This window comes from Protomyctophum bolini (genome assembly GCF_963924005.1).
Source record: "Protomyctophum bolini genome assembly, chromosome: 8".
NCBI lineage: Eukaryota > Metazoa > Chordata > Actinopteri > Myctophiformes > Myctophidae > Protomyctophum > Protomyctophum bolini.
The window spans coordinates 48,584,172-48,603,062 of NC_137869.1; the positions used below are offsets into that span (position 1 = coordinate 48,584,172).

General features: G+C 41.7%; 2 protein-coding genes across 2 annotated transcripts in view; both read right to left on the bottom strand.

The window, feature by feature from the left end:
* Positions 1–1,876, bottom strand: part of LOC308320323 (histone H3-like) — a gene marked incomplete at both ends in the record, with an annotated part of 8,141 nt that extends 6,265 nt beyond the window's left edge. Inside the window, one exon of the mRNA XM_080770636.1 lies at positions 1,753–1,876. Coding sequence (XP_080626762.1) covers positions 1,753–1,876 — 124 coding nt within the window. The remainder of the gene's footprint in view (positions 1–1,752) is intronic.
* Positions 1,877–9,664: 7,788 nt separating this feature from the next.
* On the bottom strand, positions 9,665–17,469 carry LOC308320324 (uncharacterized protein; the record flags this gene model as incomplete). Its single annotated transcript, XM_080770637.1, has 7 exons — positions 17,444–17,469; positions 11,990–12,055; positions 11,835–11,885; positions 11,207–11,251; positions 10,885–11,123; positions 10,309–10,486; positions 9,665–9,810 (listed from the first exon to the last, which is right to left on the bottom strand). The coding sequence occupies exons 2-7, from the start codon at positions 12,051–12,053 to the stop codon at positions 9,665–9,667; spliced, it is 723 nt and encodes a 240-aa protein (XP_080626763.1). The 5' UTR covers positions 12,054–12,055; positions 17,444–17,469.
* Between the last annotated feature and the right edge of the window lie 1,422 nt (positions 17,470–18,891).

Genomic DNA, 18,891 nt, shown 5'->3' on the forward strand with positions numbered 1-18,891 from the left:
ACCTACACGTCAACTCAATGTCATTGTAAGGAAGCTTTTCGAGCAATAAAATAATTTTTTTTATTACACTTTCACTTTGTATGACGCAAAAGGCCACCTCAAAACCACTAGCCTTTACTGCGCTAGCCACTCAGCTCGGCTAGATGCTAGGTCACGTCAGAGCCTGAGATATAGTCACGTGTCGTTTGAAACTGTTTTCATTCAGACCACGTGATGTACCTTATCAGCAATGTTAATCTCGGGCTTTGACACTCCCCCTTTAAAGCTAGTCAGTGACATCATTGTTTATTAACCTAAAGCACATCACCATGAATGAAACAATTTTAAACTTAAACTTTAAACTTATCTAATTTAACAATCATAATTCTATGTATTATATATATATAATTCTATAACATATAATTCTAATGTTTATGCCTTGCTTTTCTTTTCTTTTTTTCTCCATTGCTCTGTAAAGCACTTTGAGCTGCATTTCATGTCATGAAAGGTGCTATACAAAAAAAGTGTTATTATTATTATATATACATGAACTAACTTAGACCAAAATACAAATGACAAATGTATTAGCAATTATTAAAATACCGGTAATCACATTATTCAAACTTGGCTCCCAAACATGTGGGTTGCAGGAGGTTGTCCTCTAGGGCAAAAACTAATGTTTGTACCCCCTCTTTTTCCTTTTCTCCCCATGCGAGATACTGTATTTTGTGTACAACTGCTACCGGTATGAACAATAAAAAAAGAAAATAAATAGAAAAGTTGAACCTGCCTTTGAAGTTATCAATATCATGACATGAACTGCCGATCACAATCTCACAAATACGTAAAAGTATGAAATAGATATATGAAAATGTATGATGGACATTATATCCTTGACTTAGTTCACAATCAACAAAAGGTTTGTAAGCCACTGTATACCGTAATTATGGGGGCAGAGTGTGCGACTTTCCCCAGTCCCTTTAACCCATTCAGGACGGGAACCCGTGAGCTGCTATTTTGAAAGAAATCCCGTCGCTGATTGTGTTAATGTCAACGAAGTCCACACCCACAACACCAGAGGCAGTTCAACAAACCATGTGCAACCCAGATTAGGCACTAACAAGGGACTACATTGAACATTTATTTTGCTCCTATGCCACCAATATGTGGAACACCCTACCAACAGTCATTAACCCATTTTGACCTGGGAACGATTCTACAAATGCCTTCTAAATCCTGACAGTTTTCTGAAAAACCCATGTTTCTATGTCAGTGGTTCTCAAACTATTTAATGTCAAGGACCCCTAGAATTATCTGTATTAGGCCGCCGACCCCCATCTGAAAATATGTTGTTCCAGGGCAACCACTGGCCCCCGTAAAATCTGAATCCCACCCAGTTGTGCTTGAAATGTACTGTAATTCTCCAAACTGTTCATAAATACTTAAATCATGTGAGAGGTGGTGGTGCGAGACAAAATTAACGGTTGATTTTACAATTATAAATTAGGGGTCCCAGAGATAGAAATGCCATTCAATGGGGGGGTGTCCGTAGCCTAATGCATGTCAAACGGGGGTCCTTGAAATTAAACTGGTTGAGAATCACATGCAGCTAGAGCTGCAAACATCTTCTCTTATGGGGGGGGGCTGTCATATATATTTTCAAATGGGGGTCTGCAAGGCTATTAATGAGTGTCATTTTAAGGGTTTGTTTGCGGAACCACTTTTGGAACTAAATATTGAGTCGTTATCATGGTTCTCTGGCGACATCCTCACCTGTGACGCCGCTCCCATCTTGCGACCGCCTGGAGGGAGGAGCTTGAGAGGAGGACGTCCCTGGCGCCGCAGAGGAAGGCTGGGGGGGTCTTCGCACAGGCGCACTTCCCTTTGCACGAACCATCTCTTTCGGTTTGTATTAGCAACTCTGTATAACAGTCATGACATACAATACAAAACAAGACAAACAAACCCAAACAACAAAGTTATTAATACAACAATACAACATCGGAGCCAAGGGGGATTACAAACAGAAAACATTAAAGAGTGTGTTGTGTATGTGGCCTAATGGCCCGGGGCTGGGCCAACTGGCGCCCTGTACTCTGTGGCATATTTAACTTTAACAAAATAGTTTTGAGTTGACAGCTTAAATCCACGCATTACTCGACAAGTCTCGACACCAGCAACAACAGCACCTGCAGCTGCCCCTTCACAATAATAAGTGCCTTAGCTCTGGTCCATAGCTCTAATGCGTGCATTAGAGCTATGTTACTATCAACGTCCGCCGCTCGCATGAATGCAGACCAGCCTCTACTCTTTAGTGTAAATAAAAATAACGTTTTTGCTACTCACCAAAACAAAGGCGGGTTGTGTCAATAGAAAGACTACTTTCCTTAGTGGAAGCACTCTGAGCCCCCCACCACACGTATAAACTGTACTTTTTGGCCAAAAAGGGATTTTGTTTCCACCGGAAAAAAAAAAAATTTAGTTACTCCGCTGCGCCCTCTACTGATATTGCCCAGAGAACTGCCTCATAGAGGATATTTTTCCTCCGGTGAAAAAATATCCCTTTTTGGCCAAAAAGTACCGTTTATACGTGTGGTGGGGGGCTCAGAGTGCGTCCACTAAGGAAAGTAGTCTTTCTATTGACACAACCCGCCTTTGTTTTGGTGAGTAGCAAAAACGTTCTTTTTATTTACGCCAAAGAGGAGAGGCTGGTCTGATTTCGATTTGAGATTTAACATTGGAAGTCCCATATCCTTGTACTGCGCGGGGCAGAATCGTAGAAGCAGTAGAAGGATATGGATCAGATCTATAAGTGCCTTAGCTTTGCCTCCCAAGTCCCAATTCTGCACATTTTACCCAGGTTATTAAAAGGAAATAGGTGTAAGTTGTAACTTAACAGCATGAGAGAGAGGCCGCGTCAACTGTCACCGTAAACGTAAACACGACAGATGGACAGACGGACAAACCATCCATCCGTCTGTAGTTGGCGCCCCCCAGTGGTTGGCGCCCTGGAAAATTGTCCACCCTGCCCAGCGCATTCGCTGGGCTAGGGCCTATATGAACACACCTAATACAGAAATACACGCCAAAAAGCTTGTAGGCCTACTGTGGGAACCAACCATAGACTGTAAAAAAAAGGGGGAAAAAAAGAAAAAGGAACCAACACACGGGCATCGATCGAGAGGACGTCCCACACCTACCTATGTGGACAAAGATGCTGGTGCAGAAAGCACAAAAATGAGCTGGCCAGATGTATAGAGAACCGAGATGACTGGAGACGCCGATGGAGGGCTCGTCTGAGGACGACGTAGAGAGAGAGGAGAAGGGAGCTCACATTTATAGTACTTTACTGGTCAAAGCCAGAACTGACAGTCTAACACACAATCAGTGGCGGAAACTCCGTGGGTTCAGAGGCGCGATTGAACCCCCTGGCATTTTGGCAAAGGCGCGACTGAACCCACTGCATTTTGGCAAAATATATCTATATGCACTGCAGTAAATTATGCACCCACTGACTGTCCACTGAAATGTCCCCTCCCCAGTGGTCATGTTGTCATACACGTAGTCACAAGTGACATACCTTTACGAGGGGTTACAAGATAGGTGTTGGGCCGCCGCGCATGCCGCATTCAAATGCTAATAAGGTGGCTTTTGTTCGAAAAAACAAAACTCGTTTTTTTTCCACCGCTGGGGGGGGGGGGGGGGGGGGGAGGTGCTTGAACCCCCTGCCGTTATAAGAACTTTCCGCCTCTGCACACAATCACACATCAATCAAGGGTATACAATGCAGCTGTGCAGGACCTAAGAGCACAGGCACAAGGCATGTGGTCTGCCACATAAAGTAGTCCCTGGTAGTGGCTAAGCAACTTTGATTGATTGAAATATTTATTAACAGTTTGCAGAATTACAGTACATACACTACAGAGTGAACACAAAGCAACAGTTCTCCTCAGCTTTCTTATTTTTTGAGTTATAGGCCTACATTGTTTTAATGTAGCCTACTGCCTGCGGCCTCAATCTCAAATACAATGAATGAAGCCAGGTTTGGATATGAAATTGTGGCCAGAATAATGATCAAATTAATAATGTCTACTTCGTTTTTCTTCTTATTACTATCATTACTGAAACCAAACAGCACATGTTGCCAATACAAACCGAAATCAGAGTGAATAATGTCAACAATGTCTTTCCTCCCAGTCCCAGCAGCAGCATGCGATGATGATCACTCACAACAAACCTTAACCCACTGCAACTAAATTCAAAAGAAGGCTTGTGTGTGTTGTCTTCGACGCTCGCCTCTCAGCCAATCAAATTGAAGATAGTAGGAGGGAGCAAGCCGGCGCACTTGGGTATCTGTTCAGGAAGTGTAGTCAAACTGCGTGAATTCCGTTTGTGTCCGAGCCTAAGCTAAATTCCAATACCGCAACTTTCACACTCGCTCACTCTCCTCGCGTCCTCCACTCGCTCCTCGGCTCCGCCCCCAGCGAGGAGGAGAGGAGGAGGAGGAGAGGATTCGATGCGAGGACAGAGTGGTGGTCGAATTTTCCTCTAGAATCGGAATGTACTAAGCTGTCATTTCAAAGCGACGGCACATTCCGCGATCACTAATGACGTGTATCAATTCAATTCAATTCAAAGGGCTTTATTGGCATGGGAAAACATACGTTTACATTGCCAAAGCAAAATTGGTGGAACAATACAGTGCCACACAGCTGGATCACTGGAACTCCGAACAGAGCAGTAGGCTACAGTCTACAGAATAGACAATTCATCATGTTGTGCATGTAACCGAGGCCAATGTGTATGTATTGGTAACATGTGCAAGGCAAGGCTATTTATTCCTGGAATAAGCGCCAGGATGCGCACACGTATAAATCCCCCCCCCTGACAGACAGTCCTCCTCCGACGGTCTTTGCAAATAACAGGAATTAGGTTTAGTCTCTCTGACTTACATATTCAGTTCAGTCCACATATAAATAAATACTTTTTTGTCACCGTCATTCATAGCAGTCTGTGCATTCAGGCATGCACAGAGATAAATTAACTATAGCTTTTGAGGTGCTACTTTTATTATGCTTATATGATTATCACACAACGCAATAAAGCCAGTGGCTTGTTGTGGTCCTTTCACTTTCATCCGGCCGGTGGATGGGGGGGGGGGGGGGTGCATGTATCGGGTTTCAAGCAGTGTTTTCTGTGCCACACGTGGAGGAGGCGGACTTATGTCACTGGAGAAGGAAAATAAACATGTACACGTGATGAGGAGACAAAATACCCCACCGAGTCTGCACCCGATGTACACTCGCTATATGCGGTCTCCTCGAGCCCACTCGGCTCCTCCACTCGACTCTCCTCTCCTCCTCGATGGAGCACTTTAACAATCGGAACGTTAACCATTTCCGGGTCACGCTGGAATGACCCCGAGTGACCGAGTGGGAGTGAGCGAGTGCCCGAGATTTTGGGTATTGGAATTTAGCTAGGCATGGCTGAGGCATGGTAACGCCCTGCCTGCCTGTGATTGGTCTACACTGCCCATCTTGACTGAAGAACCATAGTCAAACTGTGGTCTGGGGACCCCCAGGGTCCCTTGAGTGGGTTCCATTGGGTCACCAGGAAAATTCCACTTTTAATTGTTTTTATAATAATCTAATTCTGCTCATTTAAGTAGTAGCCTAACTATTAAATTGTCAAATAGCCTAATAGTGGAGTAAAAAGTACATAGGCCTACAATCATTGCCGCTGGAAGTATACAACGGAAATAAAAATAAATGTAGCTATACCTAAAAATTGTACTTGAGTAGGCCTACAATAAATTACTTGGTTAATACCAAATAAGAAAGTACTGTTGAAATGTTAATTCCATGACCGGGTCCGGATGGTTTACCCGGCCTATGGGTTTACCATGCAGGCTATAGGAAACAAACGGCACATAAATACAATGCCCATATTTACACACACCTTTATTCACAAATAGCACTGCCACTAAAGTATTTTTAAATAGGATTGGGAAATATAATTTCCCAACTTTTGTAAATAAAAAAAGGAAATAAAGACAATTAATCAGACAGAGGAACCAATTAAGCCAAGTTCAAACGGAAATCTCCATCTCACCTGCATTCTTCCATTTCTACAGGGACAGTGGTGCATGATAGAATACAATTTACAGCTCAATGACAACAAATTATTATAAAAGCGGCACTTTTAAAGCAGTCCAAACCAAGCAATAATGCAATTAAAGGATTATTCCATGCTAGAAGGCTTTCTTACCTTTATTTGTAGTTGTTACGTCCCCACCAAAGAGGTCCAGGTGTTATTTTGTGCAAAAGTGCATTATATAAAATAAAATAAAAATAATCCCTATTTCTCCCTCCCCCTTCACACACACGCACGCACGCACAAGCGCACGCATGCACGCACACACACACACACACACACACACACACACACACACACACACACACACACACACACACACAGTCACACACACACACTAGGAAGGGATCTGGTCATTTCCGACGGAGCATTAGTCCGACATGCGGGAACAACGGTCGGACTAGCTAGTTTTCCCCCATAAAATGGGTGCAAAGTAACTAAGTATGTTTACTTGTAACGAAGTACCGTAGTTCTAAATTGCAGTATTGGTACTTTTACTTAAGTAAAACAACTGAGTACTTCTTCCACGGTGGAAGAAGTGGTGGAAGTTCCACCACTGCCTATAACATCATTGGCTTCATAAACTACTGCCCACCATAAGGCAAGGCCGGGATAATGAATGACCGACAGGATGTTTAAACACATAGACAAAGTCGAGGTGTTTAATTATCCTGAAGTGAACGGCATCATTTCTAAAAGTAACCACAAAAGGAAGTGTTTTCTTGCTTTCGGTGATGATGTGAAAGTATTCCCATAAGTGTCACGCTGCCCAGCTGCAGCACATTGGTCGCCTTGGATTCCAATCCCCTATACACCACTCACCAGACACTTACATAGATCTATGTGTAATACAGTGCATATGCACTTGTATGAACAATCACATACAGTATAGTAGTATTCCCAATTTTTTTATCTTGCTTAATGTAAGTCGCCCAGGATTAAGAGTGTCTGCTAAATGCCTAAATTGTAAATTGTAAATTAGTATAAAGGCCTTTAGATTTATATGACTCTGTGACAAAATCATTTTTTTTTTGTCTGTATTTATCGATTGACACTATTTTAGGTGAATGTTCGCCCCCCAGAATAGCGATGCTGGGGTTCAGGTGGTTAAACGTTAGGTGGTTAAAAGTTATTTTTAATATATTGTATTTTATAACTCCCTGCTTTTTTCCCCAACCTGTACATATCTAATAACTTTTTATGATGATTTGAATTTTGTTGTTATTTTTCATGTCATGATTATGAATTGAATACCCAGCAGGACCTGCATGGAAACTTCAATTGTTTTGGAAATTAATCACCTTGAGCGCTGATCAAAAATAAAAAATAAAATAATAATAAAACGGTAAATGAAAAAAAACACGGCCCCCTCATGTATTAGAAGAACAATATCAGAGAAAAAAGGTTGGGTGTTTTCTATGAATTTATCATGGTTAAAATGGAGTTTGAAGTTACAATGGGTTTGTATAGGAAGGGGGTGGGCTAAAATGAATATCAAATATCTAAATACTGAATCGAGCAGTTTAAAAACGGTCTGTGGTGTTCAAATAAGCCTGAATAGACGTTAAAATGACCAAAAGTGTTTTTGGAAGTGAAATATCCCTTAAATATAATGTTTCTAACCGCGTCCCGTCCCACTTCTCTCTCACATGCGACACTTCTGTCCCTCAAATCCCTGCCGTGGATAAGCAGGTCATTTACACACAGAGTTGACCTCTGACCTCAGTGACCTGAGTCACAAAGGTTTGAGAACCACTCTACTCTGTGATTGTGCATAGCCATTCCATTGTGAATGGCATTCAATGTTTGTGTTTACACAAACACTCAAGCTGGACATAGGAGGGGCTAGCGGCGCGCCCCTCAAAAACATTGTGCTATTTTATCGTGATCATTAGTGAGGGCCAATTATAGGAAGATGTGGTGATGTTGTGCTTCAAAGCATAACTAACCAAACACTTTACACCCCTTTAAGTGTTTTGTTCAGTTTTTGCCAATGGGTTCCCAGATTGATTTCGTTCTAATCTGAGTTCCCAGAAATTCTCGACAGCTCTGGCAACTATAGTTAGATAGACAATTCAGACCCAATTTGACACATGATCGTGCCGTCCAGCAGGGAGAGCTCTTGTCACTGAGAGAGCCCCGGACATGTGATTGATTGAATTTGATGTGTGATTTATTTTTATTTTTTTGTATAGGCCTATAAATCAGAGTGGCTTATTATGAGTATCAGCCAGGATGTGGGAGTCTATCCCTGTTTCAATGCTCTAGACCTCTGGGAGATGGAGTCTATCCCTGTTTCAATGCTAGACCTCTGAGAGATGGATTGCTGAGGTGGAGCCGCAATACCTACCATCAGCCACACTCCTCATACGCTGAGTTGGCAGTGCCCGGGACCGAACCCATGACGGTCCCGCAGGAGTCCGTGGGCGGGACAAAAAACACTTAAAAACTGAAAAACCATAATGAAGGGAATATGCAAGTATTGTCAATGTATGTATTTTTATTCTAAAATAAATTAAAAAAAGCACAGTAGGCCTATGCAGCATTACAGATAAGGCGAACCCCAGATAGCAAAATATGGGTGAATCAACGTTGAAATGTGGTTAGGCAGAAATATTGAATCCACATTGAAACCTGACGTTGAAATTATATAAAAAGTGCAAAGAGAGTTACATGTTGAAACAACATTAGGTTTTCAACCATAACTGACACTATATCAATGTTGATTCAACCATCATCTAAATGGTAATCTACATGCACATTTGGGTTGATTTGATATTGAATCAATGTTAGGAATCAACATTGATTCAACCATAATCTAAATGGTAATCTACATGCACATTTGGGTTGATTTTATATTGAATCAATGTTAGGAATCAACATTGATTCAACCATAATCTACATGTAGATTTGGGTTGATATTATATTGAATCAACGTGAAGGAATCAATATTGATTCATGTACATTTTACATTAAAAATAATAAAATTTTCTACGCATTAGAAAAGGTTAGTTTTTCACCAATAACTTTCTGCTGATATAGGTCTACACATCATAGCATTACAACAATATGACCAACATTGTTGGCAGACGATGGGTAGGTCGTTTGTGTGAAAACAAACTTAGAGATGACAACATGGTATTAATATTAATCAATTACGTTTTATTAAGGAAAATCGCAAATGCAGGTGATAGTGACAAAAATTGTTTTTTTTTTGTTTTTTTTTACCACAGTTATAAATTCCACAGACATAAGATTTTTTTTAAACAAAAATAAATAACCATGGTTGATATAGGACATAAAGATCTTCCCTCATGAAGGACTTTGCATATCAGGGTCCACAGGCTAACAACTGTCCATTTGGTTGCAAATCAGGGTCCACAGGCTAACAACTGTCCATTTGGTTGTCATAACAGCGACACAAAACTGTAAACATATTTGACTGACAAAACAACAGTCTATTGGCATGGAAGAACAGTGTCCATGAACTTGTACTGGGTTGTACTGTATGGGAAACCGTGTGTGGGGTACCCTAAGTGTGACTTTGGGTCGCTTGGTTTGGGTCACTTGGGTTCCTTGGGATGCCGCCCTCCCTGTCTGGCGCATAACGAAGCCACTTCTTCACCGTTTCACTGTAGTCCTGGTTGGTCAGTTTGGAGTCAAACTGCCGAGCAGCAGCTGAAAGACACAAAAATAAGAGTGAGGAAGATAAGAGTCTATCCCATACAATTTCTTATTATCCTGCACCCTCCTGTCCAGCTTTTGGTGTGTGCACAAACTGTCCCACACAAACATTGCATTCCCACCGACAGTGAATGGACAAATTTGAGTGTTGGCCGGAATGATAAGAGTGCCCCTCACTTCACGTGTGTGTGTGTGTGTGTTTTTTTTAATCACTCTGCAGGCCTACAGTAACAAAAGCTACAGTCAGCATCCAGTTAGACTGAACTGGAAAGAGGAGCAAACGCCTAGCTGGCTCCATCTAGGCAATGCAATGTGTATCCATGCAACTCTAAAGCTCACCAATTGTCCTTTGTTTATTTCTAATAGCTTGCACTGTCACCATCACTTCATTCCAACATATATATTTTTTAAGATCAAGTGTTTCATTTCATGCCTCAGTCATGCCACTCCCTAAACATAATCTATTAAGTAGTTTGCAGGGAGGAAGCTTACCAAACATGCAGTCTTGTAACGTTGTGTCCTTGAAAGGCTTCTTGCTTTCTGAACACCTCCTGTCTTTTTTCCCAGCCCAGTTGAACCCACTGGCCAGGGCGTTGGTCATAGCAGATGCCAACATCCGTCTGATCAGGTTCTCCGAACTGGTACCTCCTACTACAGCCAAGCGAGAAATCTAAAATCAGAGAGAAGAAAATTAAGGCACTGCGTTAGAAACAGCATATAATTTATTTCATGAACACAGAGCAACAAACTTGTTTTACACACTTAAACACTGAAATTCCAGCCCATATTTTCAGTCATGTTCATACCAGTCGTCAAGTTTAAACACAAACCCAATTCTGTCCCAATTGGTCATGTCTGTGTAAACAGTATATATTTGAACAATTTCAAAACCTTTCATAAATAGCAGATCTACAAGCTCTGACAAATTTTGAGTTTGTAGACTAGAATTGTGCTCGAGTAGCTATAGGGCTAAAAACATATTTTCCCCCTGAGGAAAAATGAGCAAGACCGCACTGAAATTATCCACATTTGATAAATTAATGCAGTTCAGTCTGTCAAATAATTTACCATCTTTTGACGGACTGATTGATCCATCAGTAACGATTCTGCCTCATTGAAGTCGTGTTCGGTGGCGATTGGCAGCTGGAAGGGGAGCATAAAATTTGTGGTGGCTGGTCCTCGGGTACCACCCGCTGTCACATTGCCCTCAGCCAACTCCTTCTTCATGAACTGGACATCTCTGGACAGATCCTTTACCACCACAAGTACTTCAGCAAGCATTGAAGTCATCTTCTGGATGGCAAGATCTTCAGAAGAAAATTGAAAATCATGAATTGAAAATAACCTGCAAATGACACATTAGGAATTACATTATGTCCAATAGACTTGCCTTTCATAAGCTGCCCGTCACCGCCGGCCATCTGTGTGGTTCCATCTGTAAAACACAAACATTCATGCAACTTAAAAATCACTGCACACATTTGGAAAGGTTAGACGTTTGTGTGCGTGTGTGTATGTGTGACAGCAATTTATTTTTCTTTAGTAAACAGAAAAGGCATTTTCAGTATCCAATCAGGAGAGAGAACTCATACAGATGAATTGAATACACAGGACCACAATGGAAACAAGCTCTGAGGGCTTTTAAACATTGTATAACTGTTTTTGATTGATTGATTGAAATCTTTATTAACAGTTTGCAGAATTACAGTACATTTCAAGCACAAACTCAATACAAAGACTGTTAACTGTGAGTGGACGACCCAATTAAGTCTTACACTTGTTTACAACAGGGTCCACATTGTTCAATTCATCAAAACATTTAGAGACAAACAAATAGACACTTCTATGTAGTTAAAGAACAGAACAGGAATTCATCATATAGGAAAAAACTGTACTCAATCAATCATAGAGGTGGACAAGAAGTGAACAATGACCATCATTCGAATAGAGATCCAACCTGTCACACATAGATTGAAAAATGTCTACAAATATGTTACATGACAGTCTTGTTCACTTACCATTGCAACCGTGATCAGCCACCGACATTGGATCATACTGGTGGTAGAAGTCTAGAGGGAAGAAATGCAAAAAAAAAAAACATTTGTATAAATGGATCACGTTACATTTCAGTAGTAAATTGCAGGGTTCCTTAGTGAGGAATACAATGACATACCATTCTGTGCACGTCGTTGAAGACCAGGGGGTGTGTTGTACTCCCCTGAGCAGTATCCCGACATACCTGTAGAAACAAAATCAGTACGTTTCACTATAGCTTGACTGCATTGGATCAAACTGGTGGTAGTTTCCTCTAAAGAAGTCTAGAGGGGGAAACAAATGCTGTAACATTTACACAAAACATGACACTGACAGTGTGATTTAATTTGTATACCAATGGATCACGTTACATTTTAGTTATGGGTTCCTTAGTGAGGAATACAATGACATACCATTTTGTGTACGTCGTTGAAGACCAGGGGGTGTGTTGTACTCCCCTGAGGAGTATCCCGACATACCTGTAGAAACAATTAGTTGTATTTCACTATAGTTGGAGTAGAACCTCAACCTGATGTGACAGCATATTATGTTGTCAACTATAACCCCGGATGACTGACATGTTAGTATGAATTACAATTCAGATTTATGAATTACAATTCAGATTTAGAGTATTCACTAAGGAGTTATGTGTCCCTGTCTCTCAAAACATTACCGTTACTGAAAGAGTACAGTATCATACCAGTACTTTGCCGCTGTGGCGCTTGGAGCTGTGGGGTATGCAGCTGCTGGACATGCAGCGGTGGTGTATGCAGCTGCTGGACATGCAGCGGTGGTGTATGCAGCTGCTGGACATGCAGCGGTGGTGTATGCAGCTGCTGGACATGCAGCGGTGGTGTATGCAGCTGCTGGACATGCAGCGGTGGGGTATGCAGCTGTGGGGTATGCAGCTGTGGCGCTTGGAGCGGTGGGGTATGCAGCTGCGGGGCCTGGAGCTGGTGGTATTGGGCATTAGGCATCCCATCTGAAACCATAGGAAATTCACAAAGCAGTGAAGTTGTTAGCATATCCTATATGTGAGAAAATGTTTGAATTCCTTTCAGCTGAATTCTCTAGATTGAATGCATTGCTCTGACCCAGGGATACAATATAGGGAATGTGAAAGCAAATGTCAAAGTAATGCAAGGTAATACAGATATTATGTTAATGTGACCGCTTGCTGGTAGTTGCCAGTAGCCATTGCCAGTTGCATGCATGAGGCCAGCTAGCTCCTCACAAGATATAAGTTCACTTACTGTTATTTGGATCAGAAGACAGCAACTCTTCTAAGTAGCCGTAATCATCCAATGAATCTAAAAAAGGCAAACAAGGGTGAGAATTGAAGATGCTACAAATTGTGTTTAAGAGTTATCCAGTTGACGTTGTAACATTCATATCAACATACCATTCATTGCAGGCTCTATTGCTAGGGACCGCACAACTGAAGACTTGCCGGATTTTGGCATCTCAGACTGGCTCGATTTTGGAGTCTGTCCTACAACATAGTTTAGTTGGCATGTTATTCACAATGTATTTATTTTGGGCTATATAAAATGCAAGAAATGCACAAGTTCAATGCTGTAATCAAAATTAAAATGCTCAGTTTTAGTTGGTACAGTGTCAGACAAGGATAATTTATTTTTAGCTGTGTAGCAGTGAGTACATAAAATAAACTCATTGCATCAATACCTGGGAAACCCACATCAGGTGGTTTGGCAAAACGTTTTCTTTTAACATCGCCACTCGAGTGGTCATCAGAGTCCGAGTGCACATACTGTTGCTTTGGCCTAAAAGAAATGCAACAAACAGATGTAGAATCATACTACGCTTATTAGTCATGTTTTAAGTCTGAATACATAGGACCATAATGGAAATAAGCTGTGCTGTGTGGTTGGCTGAATGCATGTTGTAGCATAAGCCGAGCTGTGATTGCGTGGTGATGGAAATAAGGACTCTGAGGGGGCCAGCTATCTAGTGTTAGTACCTCTGACTACTAACCCTAGACAGCTGGCCCCCTCAGGGGGGGGGGGGGGGGGGGCATCACTTTGCCAAAGTGAACACTGTACCTGGATCTTCTTTTCTGGCGGAGATCTCCTTCGTCCGCAGATTCAATTTCAGAGGTTGGACACATAGTTGAGTTGTACTTGGCCTCTCGTTTTTTGGCTTCATCAAGGGTCTCTGGAAAGAGCAGAGGGAAAATGCCAATTAACATATATCTGCAGTCCAGTGTTGAAGCAAAAAAAAGAAAAAACTCACACCTGTATACATAGCTTTTAGAACAGCTGTGTATGTGTTGCACCAATTACTCACCACACGTAGTAAGGACACGTACATCCTTATAGGGGATCCATTTATCATCTGGTTGCATTCCATCTCGAAGGGCCTTTGTGAGCTTTATGTGTTTAGGGGGCCATAACAGAGTCTGTTCTTTAGCTTTAAACCAGCTCTCTAGAACTACTGCTGTCCCACCATTTGGGAACTGTACAACTGACCACACCACCTCACCATTCATCTTCAAAGGGCTAGGGATGAAATGAGAATTACTCAATGATCTCTCCTTACAAGCCATTGACCATACCGTCCTACAAAGCCAAAGTGCGGTAACTACACACACACACATTACAGATTGTATTTAATTGGCCAGGCAAACATGTTATATGTGCACATGTGATATTGCACGAATTGTGTATTCATTCATGAGGTAATGTATGCCCCCGAAAACTGACCTTTGAGTCAGTGTGTTAATATAGTTAGTTACTGCACTTGGCTTGGCTTTGTAGGGCAGTATGGTTATACTGCTAAATGAAGTAGCGGTATTGCAATGGCACCATCTCTGTCTGGAGAGAGAAAACATTTGCGCTTGATATAGCGAAGTTTACCTATCCCTATATCTTCTTGCAAGCCACTAACCTTGTATGTACCAATGTATGATGATTCACAGGGATACATGTAGTATGGCTGTTTGTGTCTGTACTTTCTGTAAATTATATATACATCTTCCTCTGATTTAAGAATATTCTCTACTAATGCAAATCCATCTCCAACCTCAATACAATTGTCTCCTTTCTTTGTGGACAGAGTAAAGCGATGAGTGGAGACCTTCCTGTACTGTTGTGAATCAGTAAACTGGGGGGGGACAGGCCCATCAGTGTGAATGTTACTCAAAATGGGATCATCAGTGGGACATGGGGAATTTCAGACAACCTTTTCACTACCTGTTGTAGAGGCTGATGTGGCTTGCGTAGAAGATGCTTAATTTGTCCAAGATAGTTCTCAAAAGGGAATCCTGAGATATTATCTAGAGTGCCAAACTTCCTGTATTCCTCAGCCAAATGAATAAGCTGGTGTACATTGTACACAAGTTGATCTTTTCCATACAACTCCCCAAAGTGTTCAACAAAAGAAACCATCAACTTGTGTGCAAAGGCTAACATTTCCTCAGAAATACTAGGGGACAGCAACAAGTACATTCCAACAGAAAACAACATGAAGTTGTCATACAGCTCACTGGGGAGGGAATCCTTCAAAACCACAGGACCCCAATACAACATGAAGGATCTCAACTCAGTAGCTTTCCAGCGATCTAGTTCTGACAGCTCCCTTGGTTTACGATTAAATTCACAAGGCATGCAAGGACGTAGCTTTAGCAGTTTACATGAAATGGCTTCTACAGTTTTGGAAGGAACCCTTGTTGCCAAATTCTTCCCCTTTAACCATATATTAAGCAGTTTCCTTGTAACTCCGAGACAACAGAGATGCATGTAATCAGTTGGAAACATAGAAACCATCTTCACTAAACCTGTTAAAGGGCTTGTCCCATTGTGATGGCCCTCATCAACCATGTCTGAGAAACTAGAGTCTGTCCTAAGTCTGACTTTTGTTTCAGGATATGTCATTTTATTTCTCCATACACCCTCCTGAAAACACTTGTCACAACCCGAATAGCCATTAAATGCCTTGGTCTGCTTAATATAAGCTCTAGCTGGGGCATCACAAATGAAGGAAGAAATCTGTACATCAAATTGCTTGTCATTATAAATGATGCCATTAGACAGTACATTCTGAAGATCTTTGACAAACTGTTCTAGGTACTCCGAAACACTCTTTGGCTTGCTTAGACCACAAAAAATACCAACAACAAATGGGCACTTTGTGTAGTCACATTTGAGACATCAAAGTATGGGCCAAAACTGCAGTTTAGAACTTTTGAATAAAGGTAAACCATCTATATTAAACTGTAAATTAAGAGTAGTCAGAGTTGCTGGTAAACGCAAACATGCCAACCGTGAAAGCACCCCTTTGACTAAACCAAAATGATAGTATTCTCCCCCTTCAATCTTAGTGGTAGGCACCTTTTTTTGTGTTCCAAGCAATGTTCTTCCATCTTTGGGAAGGGTGGGGTGAAATATCTTCAAAATGGACAGCAAAGAGGATAGTGCAACCAGAGAGACTGAATAGGATGTTGCCCAATATTTTAAACTTGTCATGAGGAAATCGTCATTATGCTCATCACTGTCAAAGACATGTCCAGGTTCAATTTCATCATCCCCAGCTATACTTTCAAAATGTGCATCTGGATCACCTGGTGAGTCAATATTTTCACTCTGATCACTGATAGTTAGTGGTCTGTTTAGTGGCAAGTCTGGTGTGGTTGGTAAATCTAGTGGCAAGTCTGATGTGGTCGGTAAATCTAGTGGCAAGTCTGACTTTGGTAAAACTAGCAGGCACTCAGAAGAGGCTGCGACAGGATCTGCTCTCTCTGAACGGTTTGATTGTGAATTAGCAGCAATAGTTAAATTATACTCAGTGAGGATTTCCTGCTCTGTTTCTCTCACTAATTTCTTGATTTTACGTCTTTTAGCCCAATAAGACATCTTAAGAGTGATAAGGAGCTGTAGTCAGTGTACATAAATTGTGGCCATTTACTTTGCTGCAACAGGCTGAGGAGTCTTCTTCAATGCTGCTAGTCTTGAAACTGTTATGTGATTCTGGAAGAAGAAGAAAAAAGGGGGGTCCTGATTAATGTGCTGCATTCAAATGTGAAACAAGCTGAAACATTGCATAATTGTACATTTGGATCAACATCAAGCTTGTTCATTATTATAATTTAATAGTATTGTTAATTATAAAATACCAGCATAACCAAACGTCTAACTATAACAACAGGACGAATGCAGTCTGACTGAGACTTCTCTATAAAACACAACGTCATTCAATACAAAAGCACGCGATTGGTCTGTTCGTTTTGGCGCAACGCCGGTTATAAGAAGATAAAAACGTTTCAAAAGTTTCAAAACACATCGAAATATTAAATAATGTACTGGTTATAGGTCTGAGAACAGACACAGGAACCGTACGGTTCCACTTGTACACACTCCCGAGTTAAATTAATAAGGACACGCCAACAGATATTCATTTATCTTAATGTTACGGCCGGCTACACCAGGCATTTCTCGCGCGTTTTGTGTAGCCCGGCCGTTATGTTACATCACATATTCACCTATCAAGCTGCAGCATATGCACAAAACAATGCAGTTATGTCAGTGTCACTAAAGACTAAACACAGTTAATATAAAAGTAATGTCGCCAAACTTACTGCAAAAGCGCTCAAAGTAGAATCCGGGGGACAGACAAAAGCCAGCCAGTAACGGAGGAAACGGATTGAAACGGATTGAAACCGGGCCTCCCACTCGCCAGACCAACGTGCAACCTGTCATGCCAATAAGGCTGAGCCCGATTGGCAGGGCTGTTGGGTATTGGCTGGGGGCTACACCTGCATTCATTCTTGTGTCCCTGTGTTTTGGAGAATGAATCACCTTGCATTTTGACCTGCTCTTGACAATCTGTTTTGCAATTGGGTCCTACATCTCCTGAGTCGCACCGTGAAAGTGGCTAGGGTCTCCATTTACTATAGTCAGTGTGCCTTTTTCTTTTTTTTTGCAGAGCGGAACGTTTAAAAAAAATGAGAATAGTTTAAGTTGTTTTAGAGAAATGCACATGATGTGGGCTGCAGACCAAACATGAAATTGACTCAAGATTGCTGGCTCAGATCTCTGCAGCAGCTTCTTCAAATTAGAACCAGCTTCATGCAGCCAAGGCAATGACATTGTTTTCTCTTCATTTAATACATGCATTTTAGGTGCCCTTGCTGAAGCAGTACTTGGCCCATTCTACTTCATCATATCTACTTTAAAATACCCCAAATAGTTTGTTATTGGTCTTTCCTCTACAAAGCCCCATTGGAATAAATCTTAGATAGATCAGCGTTAGGACTTCTCTACATTCACGTCTTCATTCAACTTGTTCATGATTCTAAACTGACAGTAGTAATGACATATTCACTGATGTATTTGCACTGTGCCTACTGTGTGTGTGTGTGTGTGTGTGTGTGTGTGTGTGTGTGTGTGTGTGTGTGTGTGTGTGTGTGTGCGCGCGTGTGTGCTGACAAAACAGCCGATCCACAATCCCACTTGGTAACAATTCTACCTTTCACCCTAGAGCCAGTGTAAACGACACTGATCCAGACTTGTGTGATCCAGTTCAGTCAAAGTGTGCTGCTGCTGCTGTGTGTCTCCCAGGCCACGAGGATGCAGCGTGTAGACTTGGAGAACGTGGAGATGCATTACGTTAACGTGGCGGCTTCCAGCGCTGACGCCAGACTCAGTGAAGAAGAAGAAGACGGCTATGAGGAGCCAGACGAGCTTCTGGAATGATCTCAGCTCATTAGGCGACTACGAGGAGCGTCTGGAATGATCTGAAACGGGGCGGCGGTGGTTCAGGAGTAGAGTGGCCGGATGGTAACCACAAGGTTGCCAGTTCAAACCCGGGCTCCCCCAGAGTTAGTGTCGAATTGTCCTTGAGCAAGACTCTGAATCCCTAATTGCTCCTGATATGCAGGTTGGAGCCTTGCATGGTTTCCTCCGCCATCGGTGTATGAATGTGTGTCAATGAGTTAATGTAATGCACAATCTATGTAAAGCACCTTGGATAAAGGCACTATATATATGCACCATTTAAAACAATATTTCACCATTTTTGTCCACT